Source organism: Dermacentor silvarum, chromosome 7 (assembly GCF_013339745.2).
Source record: "Dermacentor silvarum isolate Dsil-2018 chromosome 7, BIME_Dsil_1.4, whole genome shotgun sequence".
NCBI lineage: Eukaryota > Metazoa > Arthropoda > Arachnida > Ixodida > Ixodidae > Dermacentor > Dermacentor silvarum.
Genome location: NC_051160.1, coordinates 6,962,162 through 6,988,995, shown reverse-complemented (window position 1 = coordinate 6,988,995; position 26,834 = coordinate 6,962,162). Strand labels below are relative to the sequence as shown.

General features: G+C 45.3%; 2 protein-coding genes across 4 annotated transcripts; one reads left to right on the top strand and one right to left on the bottom strand.

The window, feature by feature from the left end:
* LOC125946606 (uncharacterized) lies at positions 1-1,702 on the bottom strand. Its single transcript, XM_049670121.1, has 2 exons — positions 1,602-1,702; positions 1-1,401 (listed from the first exon to the last, which is right to left on the bottom strand). Exon 2 carries the CDS (start codon positions 1,379-1,381, stop codon positions 386-388), a length of 996 nt encoding a protein of 331 aa, XP_049526078.1. The 5' UTR covers positions 1,382-1,401; positions 1,602-1,702; the 3' UTR covers positions 1-385.
* A 7,149-nt stretch (positions 1,703-8,851) lies between these two features.
* On the top strand, positions 8,852-26,309 carry LOC119457486 (protein lin-52 homolog). 3 transcript variants are annotated; one of them, XM_037719070.2, is made up of 7 exons: positions 8,852-8,959; positions 9,257-9,331; positions 9,477-9,511; positions 14,013-14,079; positions 17,697-17,780; positions 25,371-25,421; positions 25,504-26,309. In XM_037719070.2, exons 1-7 carry the CDS (start codon positions 8,899-8,901, stop codon positions 25,569-25,571), a joined length of 441 nt encoding a protein of 146 aa, XP_037574998.2. In that variant the 5' UTR covers positions 8,852-8,898; the 3' UTR covers positions 25,572-26,309. The 3 variants fall into 3 exon arrangements, with proteins under 3 accessions (XP_037574998.2, XP_049526080.1, XP_049526079.1); XM_049670123.1 differs by having other exon boundaries at positions 8,947-9,076; XM_049670122.1 differs by lacking the exon at positions 8,852-8,959 and adding an exon at positions 9,162-9,187.
* Positions 26,310-26,834: the final 525 nt, after the last annotated feature.

The window sequence follows — 26,834 nt, the reverse complement described above, 5'->3', positions numbered from 1 at the left end:
TCGAAATATTACATGGTGTACACAGCTTACAATTACACAAATCATATGAAAACATTTTTTCATACACAAATCAAATGAAAACATCAAGAATCGAGTGTACACAAGGTCGAAAATACTGTGACGTCTCGGTTGGAACGACGTTTATTAGGCCCGGGAGCTCGTCAGCGAACCAGCGCAGCACACAGGCGATGAAGATGAACACATATACAGGCGAAGAGGAGGATAGGTAAAAGTGCGAGGAGGCAAGACATGTTTGCAGATAAGACGATCCTAATAGACACATTTGAACAGTGCTTTAGTAGTGCGAAATGTCTGCTGAACAACCACGCAAAAAGACCTAGCAAAGGCGAGATGCACAAACAAAAAAACCTTTGTCATCAAAGGGCTAATCAAATGGCACTATGGTATTGCACAAGTTTGTTAGTGCACAGCACACTCTCACAATCTTGTCGATTGGACATTCATGGTTGTTGTTCTTTCTCAGAACCTCTACTGGCAATGTCCCCTTCAGTATGGTGTATTTGTTCCGCACCATTCCTATTACCCTCTCTACATGAATTCGCACATTAGCGATTTCCCTTGTTTGCTCAACCTCCCTGCTGGAAAGCTGCCTTTTCCCTTTTGTAAAGGCAGGGATTGCCAGTGTGGCACAACACATCCCGACACTTTCTGCTATCAGGAAGCCCCTGTCTGCCAAAACAATGTCACCTCTGTCAAGCAATTGTAGAACACCGCTGTCCTCAGTGATTAGCTTGTCGCTAGCACGGCCACCAAATGCTTTTGAAATGTGCGTTATCATCCCTTGTGGGCATATTGCTAGCAGGAACTTCACAGTGTTGTGATGTTTGTAGTGGGACCATGTTTGAGCTCGTGTTAGAAGCGAACTTGGCCTCTGGATGAAAACTTCAAAGCAATCTAATATGACCCTCACATTTAGCCCAAAATTCTCAACAAAACAAACTGGCATAGTTCTCATTACGTCTTCTTTCTCAGGCCAGTACACCAGTGGACTCAGGCGGTCGTAGCAAACATCTAGCCACTTCTCACAAATTCTGGAAGCGGTTGGCTGTGACACCTTGAAGCGATATGCCAAATCTTGAAGGTGAATGCCAAGCCTCATCCGCATGAGGAACAGAAACAGCTCCTCAAACTGCGTGAGGACATTTCTGGAAGAATGTGATACATGTTCTTTGAGAATGTTGAACAGGGAGAAGAGCATCAAAAATGTTGGCAGCCCAGTATAATATGACACCTTGTCATCATTATGGCGCAATGCGTTTTCGGTGAATTTTCCTGCTGCTATTTCCACCTTCGCAGATCCAAGCTCTTCTCGTAGGCTGACTACTTCCTTTTGAAGCTGAATGATATCGCTCCCAGTCATCTCAGTTTGGCAGCTTATGCCTAGAAAAAAGAAAAGTGCAATACACGAATATATCAGATGATAAAACAACACATGTCAAATGTGCCACTCCTCATTAGACATTCTGCCCAATCAAAACATTCCAGGGTTTGCTTGCACCAGCTCTGAGCACTGTTTACTTACTACCAGTGCTAAAAAGCAGCAGCTACAAAGGTCAGACTCATTACACAGTGGCACTCACCAGATTCCAAGGACTGCACTGCATCAGTCTCGTCAGCATGCGACCCAGGTGGAATGTCTCCGGCTGGATGTACATCCGCGGCTGCAACTGCATTTGTAAACGAAGCAATCGTGAAGTCTTCGCTGGTGAAGCGTTTTTGCGGCCCAAAATACATGCGCCAAACATTCGTTACCTGTCCGATGGGATTGCTGCCGTTGGGTTCGTCGTGCTTTCAGCCGAATGTATCGGCTCCCGCAAGCAGCTTTACTATCGTGTCCTAAATGCAGCGAAGGAGCCCAGTCAGGACTGCAGTCGTCAAAGAGACCGGCGGGCTTGCCTGCGTAGATGAGCGATGCGATGTTTACGTTGAACGCACAGTAGATACGAAATTTACTTCGCGGATCTTTCGTTCAACGTGACAAGCTAGATAAAACCACAGTAACGTTACCGCTGTTTCCAAATCTGTCTGGGAAAGTTTTCCAAGTTTTCGTTCACAACAACTGTTTTCAACACAAAGCTGTTTTCAACACAATGCTTAAACGATGCTGAACGCTTGCATCTCGGTTGTTTTCTCTTTTATTTGTGCACTTAACACTATCACGAAGATAAAACTGTCACCATACCTGATAAGAAATGCCGTGAGCAGACGCGGTGCTTGTCAGGGTCCGCAATGCCGGCTCGGTTGATACGCGCCAGCCAAACACGACGACGCTCTTCCGAGAGAACTTTCGTCTTCTCACACTCGTTCGTGCGCACTTTCGGCACTTTAAAAAAACCACGATCCGGCGCATTGCTCTCTGCTTTCTGCAACTTGCTCTGCGTGCGGGCATTGCAGCCGACGATCGCGCAATACACCATGTTGCACTGACTACACGACCTTCGCGTAGGCAGGCGAAGGCAGGCTGCCACTCGACTGCTCCGAGGACTGCACGTGCATTTTCACGCGTATAGCCGTCCTTGACTTGTGAAACGCACTTCGCCCCGACGAGGAAGACGCCATCTACGCTTAACGGAAATTAACAATTAATGATGTCTTCTCTGATCGCACTGGTCGTCTCAATGATGCGTTTTCGAAGACTGGTCCATTCAGTGGCGCGATGAGAGACCGTTGCTCCAAACGCCCACTGTACCTGTCGTACTTACTGTATTAATTTTACTGAGCTTACTTTACTTTTTACTTAATTTCTTCACAAGCACACGCGAGGGGGGGGTGGCGGTCCCATGTCTTTGATATACACGTATAGAGTCTGCTTAAACTACCGATATTTATTACCGATCACGTGACGTAGAGAAAAGCAGAAGCTTGCCCCCCCCCCCCCCCCCCCCGGGTCGGGCCGGTGAACCCCCCCCCCCCCCCCCTTCCCCCGAAAAAGATTTCTGGCTACGCCCCTGCAGCGAGCCAATCTGCAGCACACGAGGTACAATCTAGTACACTCTACGAGGTCTGAGCGGCACCACACTACGGTGGCTAGATGGGTAGGTGTGCCGTCCGCCGGGCACGGACTGGTTCAGCGCTTCTCCACATCATGACGACAAAATTGGCGCTGCGGTCGGGGGTTTGTCGCAGGCGGCGCGCGTCGTCTGCTGCTGAGGCCACGTTACATTGCAACTGCGGCATATTTACCATCGTATTTAAATTGAAAACCACATTTACAGTGGCATCATAGACAATTACAAATTTCTGAACGCAACAGAGCTCTGTCACTTGTGAAGGTAAAGTACTTGCCTTTTCCGTCACCTGTTTGTTTCCCCGTTTGAGATTCAAGAATATAATAGCTATTAACGCTGTTTAGTTCGGTAAACACAATAAACTTGAGTCTACGAGGAGAAGCGCAAATTCTGCATGGACGAAATAGTCCTTCATCAGTTCATCTAAAGCGAGAAAGGCGAAGTTTGCTTTGCAGAATAGATGTATACAGTAGTATATGTAGGGGCTGTACGCGAACGTGCAGTGTATATTCTTATACCATGGAATGCGCAAGAGAAATGCTTTGACTTGAAATGATGTAAAACACAATGGAATAAATATCGATATTCGTACAACTAAAATCCTTTGGTTCAATTTCCTTGGTGTATTAGGGTTATTATAAACTCATAAAATATATTATATAAACTTGTTCGTGATGAAGAAAAAATTTTCTTGCGTTGGGCGATTATGTATGATGAGAGCAGTAGCTTGTAGCATGAAAAATCATAGTTTGGACTCGTGAAGATCGTATATATGTATATTTGAATGCAATAATAATTTAGGTAATTCTTCGGTTACACAGGCAAACCATGCATGCAGCAACGTGCACCAAGCTTTTATTGCAACTATAGCTTTAAATGAAACACTGCACTGCATCACAGCGCTCAAAATGCACGTAGCGTAGCCGCAGCGTAAGGTGCTTTTTCTTTTCTGTAGTACGCTCAGGAGCTGAGTTTTGGTCGTCACAAGGAAGTGCAGGTGAGCAATATATGTATTAGGTTGATGATCCTGTTCGTAATTTCGATTTTATGCTGCTCACAACCGATGACTCCTGAACGCTTCAGCTGGCGAAATGGGGGGCAATGCCAGCGGCAGGGTATATATGCCAGTCGTTGCGTTGTAACCGCGGCCGCTGCACTTGAAGCTGAATCTTTTGCACACACAATCATTTCGTCGGCAGTCTTTGAGCAGGTTCATTTCTTCACTTGTCTACAAATACTCATTCTTCACCTGTAGAACACGCGACATTTTCATTCGCATCCTATTTGCTTGGAGCGGGTGTAAGTTTGGCCAATGTCTCCTGAGGAGGCATTGATTTAATTGGCTCGCTGTCTCTTCCGGATTATTTCAACGGCCAACATGCCGTTGGAGCCTCGCTTGTTCTTTTTCTAGAAATTTTCTTCAATATGTAAGGCGCAGCGTCGGGTAGCAAAGAAGGAAGTGTCACTCTAACATACGTACGCCATCGGAATCTGCACAATCTTCCTGCCGATCATATGCTCGATGACATGTTCCTTGAAGTGGCGCTGGCACATGACTAATGCGGTACAAACATATTTTCGGCACGGCGAAGGTTAAGGTCACGTCTCTCGGAAAGTTCTGGGTCTCAGCGCATCGAAACCAATGATTCTTTCGCGCGTGGCTTGCATGTTTGTAGCCGAAATTACAGTTTGGCACAGAGCAAGTGGTGCCCTTCCGGCTTGTTTTCTTCTGTGCAGGAACACTTTCACTTTGTCCCGGAGTCTCACGAGCTTGGTATTCACAAATATCACCCACAGTCTTCACTTCGCTCCTTAAACATCTAAGGAAATTACAAGAACTCGGAGAACTATCATGACTGCGAGCGCAGCGCTCCGTGAAGTGAGCGTGTTAACAGACGATATAAATGACCGATTTTGAAAATTACTCATTGCAACAAGAAACATCGCACTCTTAAGCACTCTCTAAACATAATTTAACCATTGTATTTCAGGTTTTATTGTGAAAAACCGATTATCTTAAATATAACAGGCGCGCAAAACGACACTCTCAGTAGCAGACGACGCGCGCTTCACGGCATGGATGGATGAATGGGTGGGTGGATGAGGCTGAACCCTTTATATCGGGCGGTGGCATGCGCCACCTAGCCATGACTATTAACATAGTTTGTACTTTGTGGTGGGTGAAATTTCACCCCTGCCTTGATTTTAGCCACCAATCAGCTAGATAACCTCCGTTTGGTTATTTCTACCCGCTTAAAGTCTATTTTGCCTTCACTGTCCCTAAACCCCAATGCTTTGAAAAAATCAGCCCCGTTGCTTTGCACTGTAGGGTTAAGCCCTTCACAGAAAAGTATGAGGTGTTCAGCCGTTTCCTCTTCTTCTCCACATGCACCGCACAACGTGTCTATACCTTGGTACTTGACTCGGTACATCTTAGTCCGCAATACTCCCGTCCTGGCTTCAAACAACAAAGAGCTTCCCCTAGAATTATCATAGATATTTTCTTTCGCAATTTCTTGCTTGAAAGTTCTGCATGCATGTTCCCAGTGCTGATTTCGTCTGCATCCCTGTTTTCCACAGACCCCTCTCTGTTTCTTTAACATTTTTCTTAACCGCTGTTTCCTGGTTTGCACCCCTCCTGCAGTCCAAATATTTGATTGACAATTTTCTGGTCAGCTTCCTCCATTTTGTGTCAACATTCCTCATGTACAAATAACTGAAAACTCTCCTTTCCCACCGCTTTTCTGCCATTTCTCTCAATCGCTCCTCAAATTCTATCTTGCTGCTGGCTTCCCTGCCCTCAAATGACGTCCATCCCATGTCACCCTGTACCCCCTGATTTGGTGTATTTCCGTGTGCTCCCAGAGCCAGTCTACCTACCCCTCGCTGCTTAACTTCCAACCTTGCTCGAACCTCTGATCTCATGCACAGGACCGCATTGCCGAAAGTCAAACTAGGGACCATCACCCCTTTCCAAATCCCTCTCACCACTTCGTACCTATTGCAATTCCACAGTGCCGTATTTTTCATCACAGCCGCATTTCTGCTACCTTTAGCCGTTACATATTCTTCATGTTCCGTTAGGTACTCAGCCCCATTGTTTATCCACACTCCAAGATATTTGTACTTATCCACCACCTCCAGCGTAACCTCATGTATCCTATGCTCGCTGCCCTGATTATCATTAAAAGTCATGACTGCCGATTTTTCTTTACTAAACTTCAAACCTAAGCTATATCTCCCTCTTTACCACAGATGTCCATTAATCTCTGCAAGTCTTCCTTGCTGTCAGCCATAAGTACAATGTCATCCGCGTACATCAGTCCTGGTATAATGACTGTTTAATCCATTCTCCTTGCTTTAAAAAGGAAAGGTTGAAGCCAATTCCGCTCCTCTCTAATTTTTTCTATAATCCTTTCTATAATCAGAAGCGGCATGAACAACAGGGGTGACAGAGGGCACCCCTGCCTAAGCCCCTGCTGTATCTCTATATAGGCCCAGATACCTTGTTTTCCCATTTTATAAGCACCTTGTTACTTTTATAGATATCTTTTAAAAGATTACTTACTCCATCTTCCACATCTAGAGTGCCCAGTGTACGTCCCACAAATCCTTTTGGATTACACTGTCATAGGCTCCCTTGATATCCAGAAATGCGAGCCATAGGGGCCTGTGTTCCTTTTCTGCTATTTCAATACACTGCGTCAATGAGAACAGATTATCTTCTAACCTTCTTTGATCCGGAACCCATTTTGTAGTTCCCCCAGCACCTCCTCGTTCTCCGTTCATGCCTGCAGTCTGTCCTTTATAATCTGCATCACCACCCTGTAAACCACTGACGTCACTGTTATGGGACGGTAGTTGTTTATGTCGGCTTTGTCCCCCTTTCCCTTATATATCATGCTCATCCTGCTCAGTCTCCACCCGTCAGGGGCTTTACCGTCCATTATCATTTTGCTCACTGCCTCTCTTAATGCTTTCTTAGATTTTGGGCCCAATGTCTTTATCAACATAATTGGGATGCCATCGAAGGACCAGTCGACGTGCTACTAGGAACCCTCTTCTCTGCCCTTTCCCACTCGCTTTGTTCAAGTGGAGCCACTGCACTAACAGTCTATCCTCCCCAGATTGAGCACATGCTACGCGTTTCTTTCTTTGAATTTTTCTGTCATCATTGTTCTTATATGTTTCATTGCCTCATCTCCTTCTAGCCGAACACCTTGAGCTGTAACTATAAACCTCTGCTCTAGGCTAGTCTTATTACTCAAGGAGTTGAGATGTTTCCAAAATTTATTCGCTGCTTTTCTATACTTTTTGTTTACTTCTGACAACCATTGGGTCCCCTTTCTTCTAATCTTCTCATTGATCAAATGGGATGCTTCCCTTCTACAGTTTAAGAAGTTATTCCATTTTCTGTCTACATCAGCCTCTGGTTCACCCTTCTGCTTTGAGTATCTGTGTTCCCTGGATGCTTCCTGACGTTTCTCTATGGCCTTCTTAACCACCTCATCCCACCAGCTCTTGGGCTTACGTCTTCTGTTCCCTTTGGGCATGACTCGTGCCTTAGCAAGCTCTAGCTCAAATAGCCCTGTTAAATTTGCATATGTCCATTCTGTTTTAGTATCCTCTGTGATTACTTCCTCAACTTGTTGGGTTGCTATTTCCAGCTGCTTTTCCGAGTAAAATATTCCACCTGGTTGTTCATCTTGCCTCCTACCTACTTTCATTTCTCTTCCAAAACTCACCTTAATACGTTTGTGATCACTACCTAGACTTCTGGAGCCATATTCATCTATGTTCATTACATTTAGCCTATCATGCATCCTATGTGACATTAGTGCATAATCTATCGTAGATGCTGCAAGCTCCCTACCTCCTATGTTATGTGCCCTTCACACTTCTCAGTACTGTTGCATACAACTAAGCCATGCCTTTCACATATCCAGCATCATGTTGCCTGTTGAGTCTGTGTACCCGTACATGTCTCCTAGTATAATAATCTCGCACCCTCCTCCTAGCTCATTAATGTCACTTGATATGCATTCCAGTGGGCAAACCTCAACGGGCAAACCTCTGACCGCAGCGCCACTCCTGCTGTCATGATGCGGAGAAGCAGTGAACTACGCCGATCCAGGCGGCCGTGGTCGGCACACATACCAATCTAGCCACCGTAACTACACGACCAGCTCTAATTATAAAGCCGGTCGTGGGCATTACACTCGTCTACACGAGCCTGCACGAAGTATAGGTAAGAAAATAAATAAAAAAATAGACCTGGTGTAGTGACCCTGTACAGATCTGACTTCAGGGAACGTCCTAATTCAGTGCAAGCAAAGAAAAATATTTGCAGTAGAATAGTTTGCGAGCGTTTTGAAAGTTGGTTGTCAAAGGCGAAGAGAGCTAGAATTCAGATCAGAAGCGTCAATGTAGTCGTGACTGCTGAATTACCTGCACTCAATCGTCATGCCCATTTGTTTAGAAAGGTAACAAAAGATGCGACTGTGGTGCGCTTAAATGTAGCAGGAAAAGCACGGCCATACACTTCATCGCTGGGAGAACTAAACGCGAGCGAGTCTGTGAGAAAGAACGACTGCTTCGTTGGGGATCCTCCCGATATCGCAAGCATGTCGTAAGTCAGACCAATGCATTGGTCAGGCGCATAGGACGCATATGAACACGGAAAGATTGTAAAGATTGCAAGCGATGCAACGAATTCCGCGTCACGGCCTTGAATAGAAACGTTAGCGGGCCCGTCACGGGCCCGTTGCCAACACAGCGAAACGTACGCGTATTTATTCAGCGCCTCTCAACAGCGCCCGATGCTTAGCAGAAAACGAACAAAAACAACGGACCACGCACAGCGCTGCAGATGGTGGCGGCCCCTTGTGAGAGTCTTCCGCAGTCGAAAATGGCGTCGTGCAGCAATGGAGGTAAATTTGTACGCTTGTTGCTCTCGCAGCTGTGCTGGCGGCGCATTTTGTCTGTTTTGTAACATTTGTCGCGTTGTTATTTGCTTCAAGATGAGAATTGTATCCTACAGTGTTCTGGTGAGCTTCTTATAGGGAGCTTATGGCAACCGGCGCAGTAACGGGTCAAGCGACCGCTGCTGCTGAGAGTAGTTCCGTTATGCATAGGACAGAATTTTCCCTACATGCTCGTTATGCCAGAGGAGGCGCTGGTTATGCAAAGTTATCTTGTTGGATCGTAACCCCTTCCTATGTTTTCAGATGACTCCGAAATGGCCCTTCTAAGCGAAGAACAGTTGGATGGGCGGCTGTCTCCAGAGCTATGGCCCGAGCCAAGTGAGTTCTCCGTCTCGAATGCCTAGCTAGCAAAATAAGCGAAATGTGGTCATATGACCGCGAGCTCTGTTTTTCTAAGTAGCCACATTTCCTGAGAGTAAATTAGAGGTGCATGTGCATAAATTCGTATGCATGTTTCTTGCAGTACCTGGAGTTATGGAATTCGCTGCGCTCCTTTCGGTGAGTTTCTCTCTATTTAGGTTAGGTGAATCAGTTTGCGAACGTTTATTAAAACGAAAGGGTCGCTAGCCGTGTTCTGCATAGTATATCAGAACAGAGATTCTGTTCTTGCGGTTTGGTTTACGTCTAACATCTCATATGTGTGATTACCACGCGTGGGCACAATATTGAATTTAAGCATTGCATATGATGTCTGCCAGGCAAGACGTTCTTTAATAAATGAAGCCATGGAACTTATTGCAGTCGTGGTCAGAGCGAGTTGGCGCCAGCTTATGAGCAGCAGGAGCCATGTACGAAAAGCTAAGTGGCAGAAAAAGGAAACGCCATAAAAAAAGTTAAAAGAAAAAAAAAGCAGGTCAGTGAGCCACAGTAACCATGGTGGTACAAGCCACCTTTGATTTGGGCCTCGCGCTTAGCTGTTTGTAATGCCCAAACCTTGGGAGGGGCCCTTTTGCTTGAAAAAATGACAAGCCGGAAATGCCAGTATGCGGTCAACATTAATCCCTCCCCTGTGGCATCTCTCATAGACCCTGTGTTGCTTAGGGCTGTTAGTCGCATTCCAATCTCTTGTGTTACGTTTTGCACCTGCTACCTAAAGTGACAGCTTGCATGCTAGTAATGCAGAATGCACCTATTTTATTGTGTCATAGAGGCAGCATGCCTCTAGACACATGTACGAATACAGAAACAGGTTCTGTCTGCCTCTCTAGGATCACCTGTAGTTGCTGTTGCAAGTTTAGCGCACTTGTGTCTGTTTCTCTGTTCACACATGCATCTAGAAATGCACTGCAAGATAGTGGAAATTTGGGCTTGTTGGTTCATGGATCATCGAGTTGTACAGTCGAACCTGGATATATCAGAAGCGTAGACTGTTGTGGACTAGTTGGTGCATCATGTAGTGTTGTTGCGCGGAATTACATGCAGCAAGAGACAAAGTGGACAGGACAGACCGTCTGTCCTGTCCACTTCGTCTCTTCCTGCACTTAATTCTGCTCAGTGACACTACTGGATATACCGAACCCACATATAACTAATTATTGTGCATATGGAACAGCTGTAAAATCCCCTTGAAACTTTCTGTATGAAATTTTTATTTTATATATCGAATTGCCTATATATCGAACTTTTTTTTTACCCGCCATGGTTGCTTAGTGGCTATGGTGTTGGGCTGCTAAGCACGAGGTCGCGGGATCGAATCCCGGCCACGGCGGCCGCATTTTGATGGGGGCAAAATGCGAAAACACCCGTGTACTTACATTTAGGTGCACGTTAAAGAACCCCAGGTGGTCGAAATTTCCGGCGTCCCCCACTACGGCGTGCCTCATAATCAGATCGTGGTTTTGGCACGTAAAACCCCACAATTTAATTTTTTTTTACATCGAACTTTTTTGTGATCCCCTTCAGATTCGATATATCCGGGTTTGACTATATAGCACAGAGGGAATGAGCATAAAGAGAAAGACAACACACAGAGCTCAAACTACCAACAGAGGTTTATTTTTACAGCACACAATTTTATATGCTCCCACAAAGCCATCACCACGCATGTGCAAATGATTGTCTCCTAAGAAAACCGAGTTCCTTATCGGAAAGGTTAACAAATGTGAGGTGCTTATGCACTCAGTACCTAATCTCGAAATCTTTTCAGCCTCAATGATTTCTCTTGTAAGCTTTTCATGCATGAAGCTTACAACAGTGCATGTGCTAAACAATGGTTCACATCCACAGAATTTACAATGAATAGCCAGCCACCCATCACATGCATTTCTGACATTGTTGTTGTGTTCTCTAAGTCTTATCATTAAGCCACCTGTCCATCTGCCCTATACACTTCTTACTGCAAGAGAGAGGGATCCTATAAATGACATTGCTAGTGCAAGGAACGAAGGTGATTTGGCATTCCTTTTCACACTCCTTTGGTCTCCTATCACCATAGTTACATTGGCAGAGCCCACTTGTTAACCTTTCCTGGTAAGGAACTTGGTTTTCTTGCGAGACAATCATTTGGAGCATGTGTGATGGCTTTGTGCGAGCTTATAAAATTGTGCCCTGGAAAAATAAATCTATGTTTGGTAGTTTGCGCTCTGTGTGTCGTCTTGCCCTTCTTTTTGTGGTTGTTCCCTCTGTGCTATACAACCCTATAAGTGCACTGCCTTTGCAATAACAATGGCCAACCAACTAGCTTGCTATAAATCTCTCAGAAATCTCGTTCCATGTCATGCACAGCGTGCTTCACCTTCACCGTTGCAAGTATACCAACTCACCCAGTCTCCTTTACTTCAGCCTTACCTTTGCCAATCTGACAGTGTATGTGTATGCTTGTACTATCACTGTTAACTTAGGGGGCCCAAAATGAGCAACAATGCTGCCTGAATCCTGGGCACATAGAGGCACTTGAGAGGATCACTGGATTGCTGTTACGTGCAACCAGTGTCCATTCATTTACGTGCTGCATGCCTGAACCGAACATAAATCAAGTTTTTATATGGAATCCATGCCCCATCTATTTATGATGCCAGCTGTGCCTTTTCAGTTCGGTCTAGGTTTCTTCACACCATTGCTAAAGAGGCCACACTGTTTTTGTTATCCGATAATTTTAGTCACCGTCACTCTGTGTATTGAATTCTCCAACTAATGATGACAAGGTAAAAATTTTGAACATATTGCCAAATGTAAACATAACCCTCTGCTAACCAAAAACAATGTCATAAGTTACTTTAGTACAGATAGTAATGCAAAACAATTAAATAAAAAAATATGTGCTACCATGTTCGACAAGGAGTTCAATGTGTTGCTCTTTACAACTGCAGTTAGGGTTTTTTTACTGTACTGCAATGCCCTCAAATCACCAATAACCAGTGCATCTAATTGTAGCAAGTACTTCAGCTCATTTCTTGATATAATGCATCATCTATATAAGGTCAATATCTGTAATTGCTTATTTTTGTCATTAGACAGTTTTAGTATTGCGGAAATGGCACCACGCTAAACGCAAGAAGATAGCGGGGTCAGACTGTGCATGCTCAAAACTCTATTTCAGTTTTGCACGTAGCGTGTGTCCGCTATTTTTCGAATATAGCGGGGACGCTAAACGCTCGCTAAGTTTTTAGCGTTGCAAACATGGCGGCACCCTCGGCCCGAACGCTTGACATGCAGGCTCGTTTCATGGCTTTGCGTGGATCCACACGGCTAGTTTGGTTGTCGAGCTGCTCAGTTTGCTGCTTCGACTACCGTAAAAACCGGACTATAGGTCGAACCGGAATATAGGTCGACCCCCCAACTAACCAATTCTAAAAATGAAAAAAATCTTTTTCAATGGCAAAAGTACCGAAAGACACCCTTAACTTTAAACAAATGCGACTCAGCTGGTTGCACAATGGTGACAGTATTTATTTAAATACTGCTCCGTGCCGTGATGATAAAGTACCTGACAAACACGCGGGTCGATGGTCGCACGATACGAAGCACACGGTGGGCTTCCGCGTACTCAATCGCCTTTTTCTTGAAGTCGACGGTGAATTGCCGTCGGCTTCCGCTCATTTTGAAACAAAATGTGAAAAATCAGCTTGAATGCGATGGCGAAGGCGGCTATTTACTTCATCTGCCCATTGTTGCAAGACTTCCGTAATTTTTCCGCCAATATCCGGTATATAAGACGAGGGTCGACTTTTCGCAACGGTTTTTTGAAAAAAAGTTCGACCTATATTCTGGTTTTTACGGTACTCGCAGCTAGATGGCGCGGCAAAGTTTTGCGCTTAGCGGCGCATCGTTGTCTTGCGCTATACTAAAACTCTATCGAACAGCGTTCCGCAAAGATTTAGCGTGCGTAACACGCTAACGCAAACATTTTCCGCAATACTAAAGCTCTCTATTATGACAACTGGCCAGATGTGACTTGTATATTAATGCTATAGGTCTGAAATTTTTCTTGCAATGTTTATGCCATGATTCCAGAATATGTATATAAATTTGGAGGGTTTAAGAACACTCCGTCATAATTTGTGACCGAAGGGGCTATCGTAAAGCAACATTGACACAAGGCAAGGTCAGTTGTCACAGTGCTGTAGCTCTGTAGCAAGTGCAGCACCACAGCAGTTCACATTAGTTGCTTTGCATGGGGCAAATGGTTTGTCCTGACAAAATTTTCCTTGCATTGCTTTTATAGGAAACCAGACAAAGCTTTTAAGTTCTACCTTATTGAAGAATTCTTGATTGGGACCATGCCAATCACTGAGGAAATAAGAACAATGCACACAGGAATACTGCAGAAAAGAAACTTGTGTGTGTGTGTGTGCCTTCCTTAGTTAATGAAGAGTTCTGTTTAGAGCTGCTTATCTTAAAGTGGGTCTACCAAAATTACGTTTAAGAAATGTTGACACTGTTCAGTACAGTAGCTTCACTGCTAGATATAAAAGGTTGTTTTAGGCTGTAGGATGCCTTTTGTGGGCATTTTGTTTCTCGCTGTTAATTGATGCTCTCGCACTTCCCTTGTGAAAATTAGCCTGCACACATGAGGAGCACAAAGCCAAAGTGGGCTCTGGATGAAGATGGCCTAGTCATGCTGCAAGGTGAGAAAGTAGTACTAATGCTAAGAGCTTTGGAAAGACAAGTTTTTGCTCTGCAACCTTTATGCAAAAATTTTGAATGTGAAATACTAGTTCATGTGTCACAAAAAGCTTTCAAAAAGAGACATATTTAATTTTGAAACTGAAAATAGTGTCACCATTACCACTCGCTGGAAGTGAGACATGACCAACAACATTGAGTCATCCGCACGGCGTGGTGACGTCATGGCTCGGCTCCGCAGCTGTCGCGAGGCTCGGCATAGATGGTGCGAGGAGGCGTTGCTAGGCGACACATGTGATGCAATCCCTCGGCGTGGTTTTTTGGCACACGATCCTCGCACCATCTACGCCGAGCCTCGCGACAGCTGCGGAGCCGAGCCATGACGTCACCACGCCGTGCAGATTGGTCGCCACAGTTGTGCAGATGCGGAGCTAAGCCATGACGTCGGTGACCGCGGGATATATATTGTAACCCTCATGTAACATGGTTCCATGGCACGACCGCCAAGATTAGGCAGCTGTCCACAGCATGCAGAAAATTTTCGAAGGTGACGTTTTTGAATTTACGTCATATCCACCAACCGCCAGGTGCACATGATGTCTACATAATACTATTTAACCCTTTTAACAGTGAAGCTGTTTAAGCCGGAGGTTAGTCCGTAGATCGTGTGCCAAAAAACCACGCCGAGGGATTGCATCACATGCGTCACCTAGCAACGCCTCCTCGCACCATTTACGCTGAGCCTCGCGACAGCTGCGGAGCCGAGCCATGACGTCACCACGCCGTGCAGATTGGTCGCCACAGTTGTGCAGATGCGCAGCTAAGCCATGACGTCGGTGACCGCGGGATATATATTGTAACCCTCATGTAACGTGGGAATGGAGCAACCGAAGAAGATTGTCACTCTGGAGGAAGAGGAAGCGCAGCGCGAAAGATGACGCGCCACTACTTGAGAGCGGGTGAGACGACTTCGGGCTGATCCAGAGTATCGCGCCGCAGAAGCAGCAGCTAAACGACAGCGAGTTGCAGAAGATCCGGAATTGCGAGTTCGCATTTGCGAGCAAAGGCATGCATGCATCCAGAAGCGTCGACAAAACGATCCGGGTCTGCAAGTCCTGGATAATTTCCAGCGGCAAGTGGACATGAACATGATCTACCATAACCACGCATAACTTGGCCGAGTCTCGAAGCATAACCATGCAGAAACTTAGTCGAACCAAGAATAAGCTAGGTGGGGCCGTCAGCTTTGCTGTTTGCCCAGCCTTCGCGCCACTAGTGCGAAACTGCCCAACTTTTTTTTTTATCTTCAAGAAAAATGCCAATTTTAAAGGTTTATTTATGTATGGATAACAGCTTTTTGATTGTTCAGTATCAGTAGTTCATTTCTTGCTTTTTTTGTTTTCTGTTAAAATCAATAATCTTTTGTTTTGGAAGTTAAAAAAATGAGGCAACCTCAGGCCTTCACCTGTTTGAGGTTTGAGCAAGTTATTCGGTGTGTATGTTTCCACTCTCCAGGAGAATGACAGATGTAGTGACTAAAAACTAAGCATTTGTATCTTTTTTCTATGATTTCGTCATCAAAGAACAGTTTGAAGAAGTCGAGCGTGTTTTCATTGTTCTCTGCGTGCCATTGCTGACAAGGTGAAGAAAGCAAATCTTGGGGGCACAGGAGGCGAGCGGTTATGTGGAGCCATGTGCGAGGGGGCAAGAAGTGGCTCAAACTCCTCGTTACTCTCATAAAAACTAACTTGCAGCTCAGAATGAAATTCACTAGGGCTTTCTAGCTCTCACTGGAGCTAAGAAGGCACAGCTAAAGAACCACGTTTATGGCAGAGAAAAAGGCATCCGATGTCACAGCAGCCACAGGTACTGCACGGCTCCATTTTTAAGACTCAGGAAAGCCGTACTTGTGCTGTGCATTCGCTAACGGCAGCCGCAAACATTAATTTGCGTTACCTAGTAGCGGAGCATTCAAACCAACATGAGAAAACAGCTGCCACTAGTTTGTGACATTTATTGGGAAGAAGAGGGAAACTCGTCCTTGGCCTGCATAAGGTGAAAGGCTGCTAATAAAAAAGTTATACAATTACCAGCCCTGCAGCGTTGCCAAGATTGCTTCAGTTGTACTATATACTACTCGTTTATTGCAGTGCACAGCAAACAGTAAGGCTAATCAAACGGATTGCCAGATAGACACTACAGCACGATGGAGGTCAGCCTTATTCGTTTAGTGCAGGCGTTCGTCATCAGCCGCGTCGTCTAGCTTGCTTGGGCAGTTGTACGCGTACAATTGGTGATGTAGAGTGCCCATTAACTTGCTACTTTACCTTCGTTGTACAGAAAAATGTGCTGTTTTAAACCAGTGCAAGACTGCAGAGAATGAGGCATTAACTTGTGCAACATAGTAACTGAGTAGGCGGAACGCAAGCGAAACATACACAAAAAGCTCCTAGAAATTGCTGGAACAGAGACTGTGTATGGCTGAAGGCCAGTCCGCCATTGAAAGAGTTTGCGCTTTTTTCAAAGAAATATTCAACTCATTTTATGCATAAAAGTGCCATTTGAGGGCAATATAAGTTTAGTTAAAGTACATTTCATTACCAGTGTAGTGAAGTGCCATGCAACACTTCGAAAATGATAGAATGACATTGAAAACATAAAAGCAAGTGTACCACGGCACCTCCATCACCCACAACAAGGACGACACCTCGCTGCACGTGCGCTCGTGGAGTGGGGGGGAGAATAATAATTACGAATAAGCAAGCGCCTTAAAAGAGTGTTCAGCCAATTAGCAAATAACGTGTTGCTCAAGCAGCCTACAGAAGAAGAGACCATGTTGGCAGAGGCAGATGGAACTGAGAAGTCGAGCAAGGAAGAGCCATTGGCTTGGGTTGGACGTCAATGTTCGGGAGGCCGACAGCTGTCGGGAAGGACCCAGTTGAATGCCAATGCACGAGGGACCCCTAAATGACACGCTTTCCGCTCACGTCACCCAGCCAACGAACAAGAGCCTGTGAGAGTTCGCCTGCCACCTGCTCTCGTTCAAATCATCGAGCGACGCACCATGGCAACTTCGTGGAACGCCAAACCATAAGCGTGCTGTTGCAGCATGAACCCTTGGTAGAGACACTTGTCTATTGTCCTCGTATGCCAGTGCTTTGTGTGCTCGTAATTGTCATTTCGGTCTTTCAATGTATGTTTGTGTGCCATGCCCTTTGCCGTTTCTTCCTTGCTGCCCTCAAAGGCGTCTTCGACTCCCAGCGAATAAGCCTGCTCCCCGAATCAAATCATAACAACCAGAAAAATCGGGCCAAACCGTTCACAGCTGAAGGCTGCTGTGTACATCTCGGTGCACGTCGTCAACCGCCTATTCACACTAATGCGGCGGTGAATAGCATTTTAAGTCAACTGGGGCCTGTACATTTATTTAGAAATGGGCACGATTTTCAAGGCCTGATGATACATTTCGCCGTAGAATGTTGCCCCCTATTATTTTTTCGCAAGTTTCAGTGCTGTTGTTGAATGAGTTAAACACATTAGGTAGCACGGTACAGCTGGTAACCATGATAAGTGCCAGCATTTTAAGTGTCATTCAATTACTTTGCTGACTTGCTTGCAGAACTTGGCAGCTTGACTGCAGCAGCACTGCTTGAAAAAGTAAAGGACCTTCAGAACCTTGCATACAAGCTGGGAATTGAGGAATGTAAGTATAATGCTTTTTGGTGACTACTCGAAACCTTTGTTAATTTGATTAACGCTGTGGACATATTGACACGTGTTGTCTACTTTAGGCTTTGCATGGTGCAGAGAGTTTTCATACCCACCATGGTGGCTAAGCGGCTATGGAGTTGCGCTGCTAAGCACGAGGTCGCGGGATCAAATATTGGGCACCACGGCTGCATTTCGATGGTGGTGAAATGCAAAAATGCCCGTGTCTTGTGCTTTGGGGGCACGTTAGAGATCACCAGGTGTTCAAAATTAATCCGGAGTCCCCCACTGTGGTGTGCCTCATATCAAATCGTGGTTTTGGCATGTAAAAACCCAGAATTCAATTCAAGAGTTTTCATGCAAGCTTGTAAGCCAACCCCACTGCACAGGTAAATTCTCTTTGTCATGTCACCTTGCCTTTTATTAACTGATGATATAGCGCTGGTGTTCACATTGGATGTTTGTGCTGTGTACCATGCGTAAACCTGCTGGCTGGTAGATGTGTACACCATCGAGGAAAGAGTTGACACCATGTCAAAAAAAAATGCAGTGGACAGATGAAGCCAGGCTGCTTGAAGATAACTATGTATTAGGTGTTACCACAGTGCTGGGTATTACATTCCAAAGCTACGCTTGGGATAGTGGAAGGCCTGAGTTTAGTCTGTGCAAACTGTGGTTAAACATGCATCATAATGTCAGTGCACCAGATGTCCTTGCTCCAGTGAAGCAGGGCTGCTGTTGCCCGGAAATGAGCCTGCAACATCATGCTTAGTATTCATGTGCTATTATCTCTAAGCCATCATTGCAAATAATTTATAAATTGATACCATTGAGTGCCATCAGGTGTTCTTCTGAGTGTCATGCTTTCTGCCCAGTGCTCTGCACTGGTTTCTTTATGTGAGATCTCAGTTCTTCCCACAAGTTTTTGATGCGAAAGCATCAAATGGCCCATTGAGCAAAAAAAGCCGGCGTTTGTCGTCTGTAGCAGCGAAATGGCAGGTAAATTCCCATTGTCTGCAACACCACGTCACAAGCGTGCCTCGGCGGAGCAGAGCGGGCAAAAGCGTGCACCTGCTGCCACGAAAGTGTGCCAGGTTTTGCGTGAGGGGAGTGGGCATCGCTGCCACACCACGTCAGCCTCGCTCGGAAACCTGTGTTATCCACGCGTTCCTTGTCCGCGCAAGCTCTCGCCTGCGTTGTAACTGCGCATCATCGGTAAGGCCAAATAAAAACATGCCAAGCATCTCAACACACTTACTTGCACTGACATGCGAGAAGTTTATAACATGAGTCTCAGTGGAAGTGAGTGCTGATGAGTGAGAGCGCACATCAAGTGTGAGCCAGAGGCAGTGTGTGAGAGTAATGTGAGAGCTCCTGTGGCCACCAGTCTTGAACTCGTGAGTTGATTAAGTTAGGCACTGAACAAACACAAAGAGCAGTAAATGAGCAAAGATCTCTTGGCCTTTCTTGTACAGTTTGAGATCTATGCTTGCATCGGAAAATTCCGCTGTTGGCTTTTTAAACAGGCAATAATGAGGAATATTACGCTGGGCTGGTATTTAATTATGCTTATGCAATAGGCCAAACCTTCACTGTTACTGTGGTAGTTAAGAAGTAACATAAATATGAAAGATGGGTGGCGATGCTGCTTTGAAGTTTCTGCACATGAAGTCATACAGTTAAACCTGCTTATAACGAACCTCCATATAACGAATTCCTGGATATAACAAAGTTTTTCTATTCCCCGCCGTTACTCCATAGAAGCACATGTATTTGAGACCTCTACGTAACGAAGTGGCAGCGGAAGACCCCTCGATATAACGAATTTCCCCCTCCGACAACCTAGAGATTTCGCCCCAAATTTTGTCATTTTTGCGCAAGCAGCAACAGGAAGCAACTTCTCCGCCGCGACGAAATGCAAAGCGAGCGCACGTGTGCGTGCGTGCGTGTGTGATGCGGGCCTGCATCCCTCGACCCGGCGATCTTGCCACCGCGGGCGTGACCTTTCCCCCTCCCTTCATTCAAACCTGATCCTGCCGCTTGCTGCAGCTGGTCTAGCCCGTCAAGCCGGCACTCTCTCCTTTTCCAGTTGATGTTGCCGACGCGCTGGTACACGCTGTGACCCATCATACTCGATGAGCGCGGACACGCGCTGTCAAACGCTGGCGGCGTGTGGAAGCGCCGCTGGAGAAGCGAGCGAAGTGACCTTCGTGCTATTGTCTATCGCTTCAACGCACACTGAGCGCCGAGAACACACAGCACACACAAAGCTACGTTCCGCCGACACACCTACACTGCTAGACTCTGCCCCAACGCAGATCGCTTTCAAGATACGGCCCGCGCGAACGCGCGCCGCTGCGCAGTACGCAGTTGATGCCAGAGTACATTACAACACCGCCCCGCTATCCCTCCCCCCTCGCTCCCTCGCCAGTGCCTCGAGCGCAACGAAAGAAGGCGCGCTTCCTTCCTGCTTTTCTTCTGCGCACGAGATTTAGACGTGGTCGTCGGCTCCCCACGCACGTTTTCACTCGCACATACAGCACACGGTACGGGGCGACTGCGTTGTCGCCCTTGGACTTTATACCGAATATCTATGAGCCAAAACCAATTTTAGGGACACAACGCATCATAGACACCATCTTTATAGCAAACACGGATCTCAAGGGCCATACTTTTGCTGGCGGAAACCGAAAATATGTCATGGTTGTCGCCCCCGGCACTTTGGGCAGCCAATGCCATTGTCAAGCCACCAAGCCAAGCGACATGAAAAGTCAAAATGGCCACTCGGGCCAGCGCGGGGTGGCAGTTCGCAACGTATGATGCGGGAACGGTCCCACAGTTGCGACACAACAGCAGGGTTACCAATGCATTGGGTTCTATGGGAGCTGTGCCGGGACCGGACAAAAACAACTTAACAGCCGGGAAAACGCAGCCCCCGGGAACGTAACAGCGGGGTTCTACTGTAACACTATACAACGCTACGACGCCATCGTGACGCTCGCTCTTCGTTTCCGATGCCTCGCGCTTGTGCGAAACGATACGCGTCCACGCATCCGGTACCTGGTGTGACATTCCAAGGATGAGTGCTTTGACGAAAACGGAAAACGGGTGCGCGTTACAATTGAGGGCGCGTTAGAATCGAGTAAATACGGTAAGCGTTTCTTTTTCGAATTTTCGTGCCGAACCTGCATATAACAAAATCCTCTTTATAACGAAGTTTTTTGGGAATTTGTCAATTTCGTTATATCCAGGTTTAACTGTATATATATTTGGACATCATCTAATCAGGCATTGGTGAAGGAGAAGTACATTGCATTCTAAAAGAATGGGAGACTCGACATAGAAAGCTTTGAGATTTCTTGTTGTGCCAGAAGTGCCCTCGTACGACAAATTACTTAAGATCTGTGGTATCGCCTAGACATATCTTTGGCTACAAGGTACATATAGGTTAATTTGACTATGCTTGCCGAGCTCCACAGTCAAACTATTGTTTCAAAAGCTCCATGCAATCACTGTTTCAGTTGAATCTCACAGTTATATTACTTAATCATTAGCCACGAGGAAAAATGCACAATTGCTAAAACATGCATGCCAACGAACAAGCGGAGCAGTACGAAGTTGTGCTCGTGGAGAGAAAGTGGGAAGCAATTGCAACAGCCTTGTGTCCTTTAATCATAGCAATACTGCTGTGTGTTCACCTCCGAGTCATTTCACGCGAAACATCCCAGACCCCAAAAGTGACCATTGGTGATTTTCTTGGAAAAGAAGTGAGCTAGTTGACGACTTTGCACCAAAGTATTCTTCCCGAAAAAGAAAATTTTCTGTTCAGTTGTTCCTACCGGTGAAATTGGTTGTGAACCTAAGGAATGTGTTTTCTCGCATCAATCAAAATTTAATTGAATTAAAATTTCTATATCACAAGCTGAAAGGTTGGTTCCAATAATGAGCTATCTCCGTTTCCGTCCAACTCTTGACTTCATCCACATACGCCGGGCGTACGGCCAACCCGCTTCAACTTCATTGTGAACAAGGCTCCCGTGCGGGAGCCGAAACGTCTTATTATATTTTTTCAACTTTCGTGGTCGGTGTCCGTTTTAATTATTGTAATGAGCTATCTCGCATATTTTTATTCTGAGCGCCTTAATGTTTGATTTAGGTCTGAACTTCATCAAAAAATGACTTTTTTGGTAACACTGCGAGTAATTTTCTGGAAAACTCCTTGATTTGATTGTCTAGCATTATTTTTAGTAGAAGCTATAGCTACTGAAAAAAGTGGTAGAAGTTATTGTGGCTTAAACATTAACGATGTCTGTGTGCAAATTTTCTGAAAACTCAATTTTTTTGTTGAGCCAATTAAATGCAGAAAATTCATAAATGTGTTAACCTTTTTGACATCGCATCACATAACACTCCTGTAGAATATTCTAAAATAACATTTGTCATTGTAACTAGTTTGACACTTGATTTAAGAGGAAATCAGGGTCGAAAAACCGCATTTTTTAACGAGAAAAGTCGAATTTGTGTTTTGTTGTGTTTTTTGTATTCCTCCAAGCCTCCTCTCTTATGCATAAAAAGATCAAAGCTGAGAATCAACTAGAAGTTAGCAAAAAATTCAAGAAGCACTCGCAGTGGCTCGTGAAAGTGTGAAATTATCCGAATTTCGTGCATGCGGCATTTCGTTTGGTGGTATTGCCTGTTCTTTAATTTTTGCGGGGATGTAGGCCTAACCCTCTTCTCCCAGAACCCACTTTGGCTGCACTGCATTCTTGCTGTAAATACGAAAAAAAAAAATTTTTTTCCCTGCCAAAGTCTAGCGTCACACTGAGTCGTTAGGGTAGGTCCTTCTGATCATTAATTGATCCGTCTGAGTGCTCTGTGTAAAGCGTGTAATTTATTATAAGGTTTTAAAAGGGCACATTGCTACCGATCACAGCACGCCAATTGATGGAGTTTTCAGCCACCCCTGACCAGGGGCGCGATCTTGTACGCATTCCAAAATGGAACGGAGGCGTTCCGTTCCATCGAGCCGCACACGATTGGTCAATTTGAACGTCGTGGTTGAAATTGACCAATCGTGTGCGGCTTAATGGAACGGAACGCCTCCGTTCCATTTTGGAACGCGTACAAGATCGCGCCCCAGGTGTCGTGATTTGACCATATGACGTCAGTAGGGCGAGCTATCCGATTGGCTGCCCAGGGCATGTCATTGATAATTTTTTCAACATTATGGTGAACAAATGTTGTTTGTAATAGTTGAAATGTTAGTTAATTTGTTTCTATAAGAAGAAAGTAACAGAAAGAGAGTGCACAAGGACAATGTATGATTACACTCTTGAAAGTACTTACGGCACACAGCAAGTGTCATCTGCTTGTGTTACAACATGCTCCGTCTTGACGTGAGCTGCGCAGTTTGTGTTGGTCTCGATCTGTCTTTTCGCGAGCACCATGGCTCGCCCTTATGTTGTAGCCTGCAAACGTAGTGATCGGCGACATGTCAAGCTGCGACATCGTGTTCCTCTGCATGGCAAACATGCGAGCGAAGTGGCTGCAGCGCTGGTTGTCGGTATCTGATCGGCACCAGCATCTACGCGTTTGCGGTCGTCGCTTCACACTGAATGATTGCTATATACCACAATAGTGTTTCGCATGTCCGGTATTTGGGTAAACGCAAGTGCTAGCTGACTGGGCCTGGGCGTTTTACAGAATGAGTGCAGGCACAACCCTGAATTTCCTGCACGGTGCAGCCACCTGGTGACACAGAGCTCGACCAAACACAGAACTAATACAGCAGTAATCAAGTGCGTTCTACTTTGCTGGTGGCGTAAATTTTTGGCAGGAACGTAATCCTGAACACATTGTTTTTATAGATGTTTAAAATGTTTTACACTTAGTTATAGCACATATTAGCTGATTGTTTGGCTGGTTAAGCTCTGCGACACCAGGTGGCTGGACCATGCATACGGTTCAGTCCACTCATGTACGTCTGCGCTAAAGCGCCTTAATCGCAGCAATAGTAGCATGGAGGGGCTTTTTAGTTAACTGCCTCCACCCATCCATAAAAACGCCCAGCTCGCCTGTAGTTACCGGAATGCTGGACACGCTCGGCGCTGCGACAGAATGCTTGCAACGCACGCTACTTCGAAGCTTTCGCATGGGATCGACTGCCAGGCGGCTGGCGGAAAGGTTGGAGAGGCTTCGCACGCTGGCTTTAAGACAACCATAAGTAGAAGACACGACATCCCATCATGACGCAGAGCCAATGAAGGCTGAGCTTAACCCCGATCGCTCGGCCAGTGAGTTGAGGAGAAAAAGCAGAGCTATGGAGGAGGGTAACTTGCAATCGTCCGTAGCTCTCTTAATATGAGACGCTTCGCACAAATTGCAGTGCTGATGTTTGTCTGTAGCTGTGCCCTACGCGTCTACAAAATTTGACCGAACCGTTTCAGGGACCCTTTAAAACATATTACCTCCAACAAACTTTTGCTTCCTCACGGAAACTTAAGAGCGCTTATGTCACAAAAAATTATTTTTGAATGAAAATACTTTGGTGAAACTTTATTCACAAGATCATCAACTAGCACAGTTCTTTCCAAGGAAATCAGCGGTGGTTGCTTATAGGGTCTGGGATGTTTCCCGTGGAATGACGCCTTTTCTAAGCGTTGTATTTGTGGCAGTAAATGACTTGTTACGGGTCTCAGTTAAGCACATGATTGAGCCTCCAAGCAGAGCTAAACAGTGTTTGCACTTATGTCCCCATTCATTATTTGAAAGATGCAATACCATAACTTTAAAAGTATGTGAAATACCAAATGCTCGTTTCCTCCTATCCTGAAGTCCCATAGTTGTGATTTATGTTATTCAGTGTGAATCCGTGCTGCCTCCATATCCCAACGATAAGTACATCAAGCAAAACAAATTCGTCTATGCGGCCCTCAGTGTAACGAAGGCGTGGAGGGTACGCACACTGCCATTGAAAACAGGGGTTCTCTTTCATTATCTTCTACCATTAGTCCGCAAAATAAACTAAACTCGCTCACCTACCCACAACTTGTTACTCACTGCTTGCCATCATTTTTCATTGCGTGCATGAAGATTGTGAACAAGGCTCCCATGTGGGTGCCGAAACGTCAAGTTCTTACAATATTTTTTCACCTTGGCCGGCGTCTGTTTTGTTTTTCACTATGGTTATTCCTGACCAGGCAAGATTTCGTCATACTCTCGACTTCATCACTGTTGTACACATTGTGCACTTTAGTCAGCAGATGTGGAAAAGGTAGGTGCCTTTCTTTTTGGTTTGGGGACAAGCATCACCTGCTCTCAGACCAATTTCCTGCCGAAGGGTCTGTGGTGCCATGGTAGCGCAAACTAGACTGAGCATGCATCCTTCTCTGCAGTGGCTCTGAGAAGGTGGCAGGCAGGAAGTTGCCCAGCATGTTTGCTCCATCATTTGCACCCACAATTGCAGCCAAGTAGCCCATGCAGTTGTCACGTGACCTTTCAGTTGCATAAACATGCTACATGTTTATCAACCTTATTGTTTCTCTATTGCAGTGCAGGTACTAACTTTACTGCTCCTTCTTTTTAGCTCGTGAAATGACAAGAGGTCGCTTCCTAGACATTCTTCGCAAGGATAAAGGTGTGCGAAAGTGAAAACAGATTTCCTTTTATGCATGGACACTGAGTGTGTGAGATGGACAGGTGGATGGATTGCCTTTCAGAAGAGGAACAAGAGGTGCTGGTGTACAGTGACGGCGAGATGTGTTTGGAAAGCCGTTTGTGCATTTGATGTGCACAGGGGTGGCCTGTCGTTATGCTGTCGTGGGCACTGCAAGTGGAGGACTTCGTTAGGCCAGGCTGCAGTTCCTTTTGTTTACCCGAGTTCATCTGGCCATTCGCATCCATCAGTGAAGCCAATTGTTCACTGTGTGAATCATTTTGTCAAGGTGAAAAGAGTATGCACATCAGATCGGTGCCATCACATGCATGATGTATTTAGCTTACAAATTACTAAACTTGATTGCAGGTCCTGGAAATGTAGCTTTAGTAACTTATTACTGTTACATGTTAAGCAATATGTGTGCCTTGTTTTCATTGAACAGATAATGAAACATGCACACATACTTCATTGTGCAAAGCATTGTGCTGCACAAATAATTGTACACAACAGAATTGTGTATATAGCACAATAATTACTCTACTTGATGGCAAGTTCAATTAATTTAGGTTTAGTAACTTATCTTCAGTTTAAGAAAAATGCATGTTGACTCAATGTTTCAATCGAAAAGTCGATAATCGAGCTAATACAGGGAAATGCGTATGCACATGCTTCATTGCACAATTGTTATGCGAGAACAAGAACATGCAACGGAATGCTGTATATAGCATATTAACTACAGCACTTCAGGGCAAATGTATGAAATTTACCTTTATTAACTTCACTCTTTTAAGCGAAATGCATGCTCACTGAATGTGTGTTGATCGAACAGATGGTAATTTAGCTAATAAAGTCGTTTATGCACACAAATGCTTCATTGTGTATAATGTAATACATAAGCAATAAGATACTGTTGAATGAGGGTGCAAATTATAGCTATGTATCACCAACTAGCCCAACAAGAAGTACTCAACAAGATGTCAGCTCTGCAAATTTAATTTCTTTAACTTGTGATGAAAACATTGAAGCCACCCCACAAGGTCCCGTCTCCACTGCACGCACAAACCTTTTTTTTCTTCTTCTTCTTCTTTGGTAGGCAAGTTTCTTGTCAAGACAACAGGTCCAGCCTAATACTGATCAGCATGTGACCCCATTATTGGAACATTTGCTGTTCAGAGGATGTGCACATATTTCACATTTTGTTGCCACCACGAATGGTGCTGACGGTCTTGTATGCCATACAGAAACAAGCCTAGCTGTCTGGCTGTGTGCCTACACCATTAAGAGGCTTCTTCGCCACAGAAGGTGTGCCATGCCGTCACTAGAGGTGGTCAGCGATGCCCAGCACCTAGACAGGAAATTGCTTCACCATAGGACAGTGTTTTGTAGTAGTTG

Bases quoted from the DNA above. Each gene is read 5' to 3' on its own strand.
- LOC125946606 (XM_049670121.1), bottom strand. From the start codon at position 1,381: ATGACTGGGAGCGATATCATTCAGCTTCAAAAGGAAGTAGTCAGCCTA.
- LOC119457486 (XM_037719070.2), top strand. From the start codon at position 8,899: ATGGTGGCGGCCCCTTGTGAGAGTCTTCCGCAGTCGAAAATGGCGTCG. The intron at 8,960-9,256 runs GTAAATTTGTAC...CTATGTTTTCAG, and splicing joins GGCGTCGTGCAGCAATGGAG to ATGACTCCGAAATGGCCCTT. The intron at 25,422-25,503 runs GTGTGCGAAAGT...ATTGCCTTTCAG, and splicing joins CATTCTTCGCAAGGATAAAG to AAGAGGAACAAGAGGTGCTG.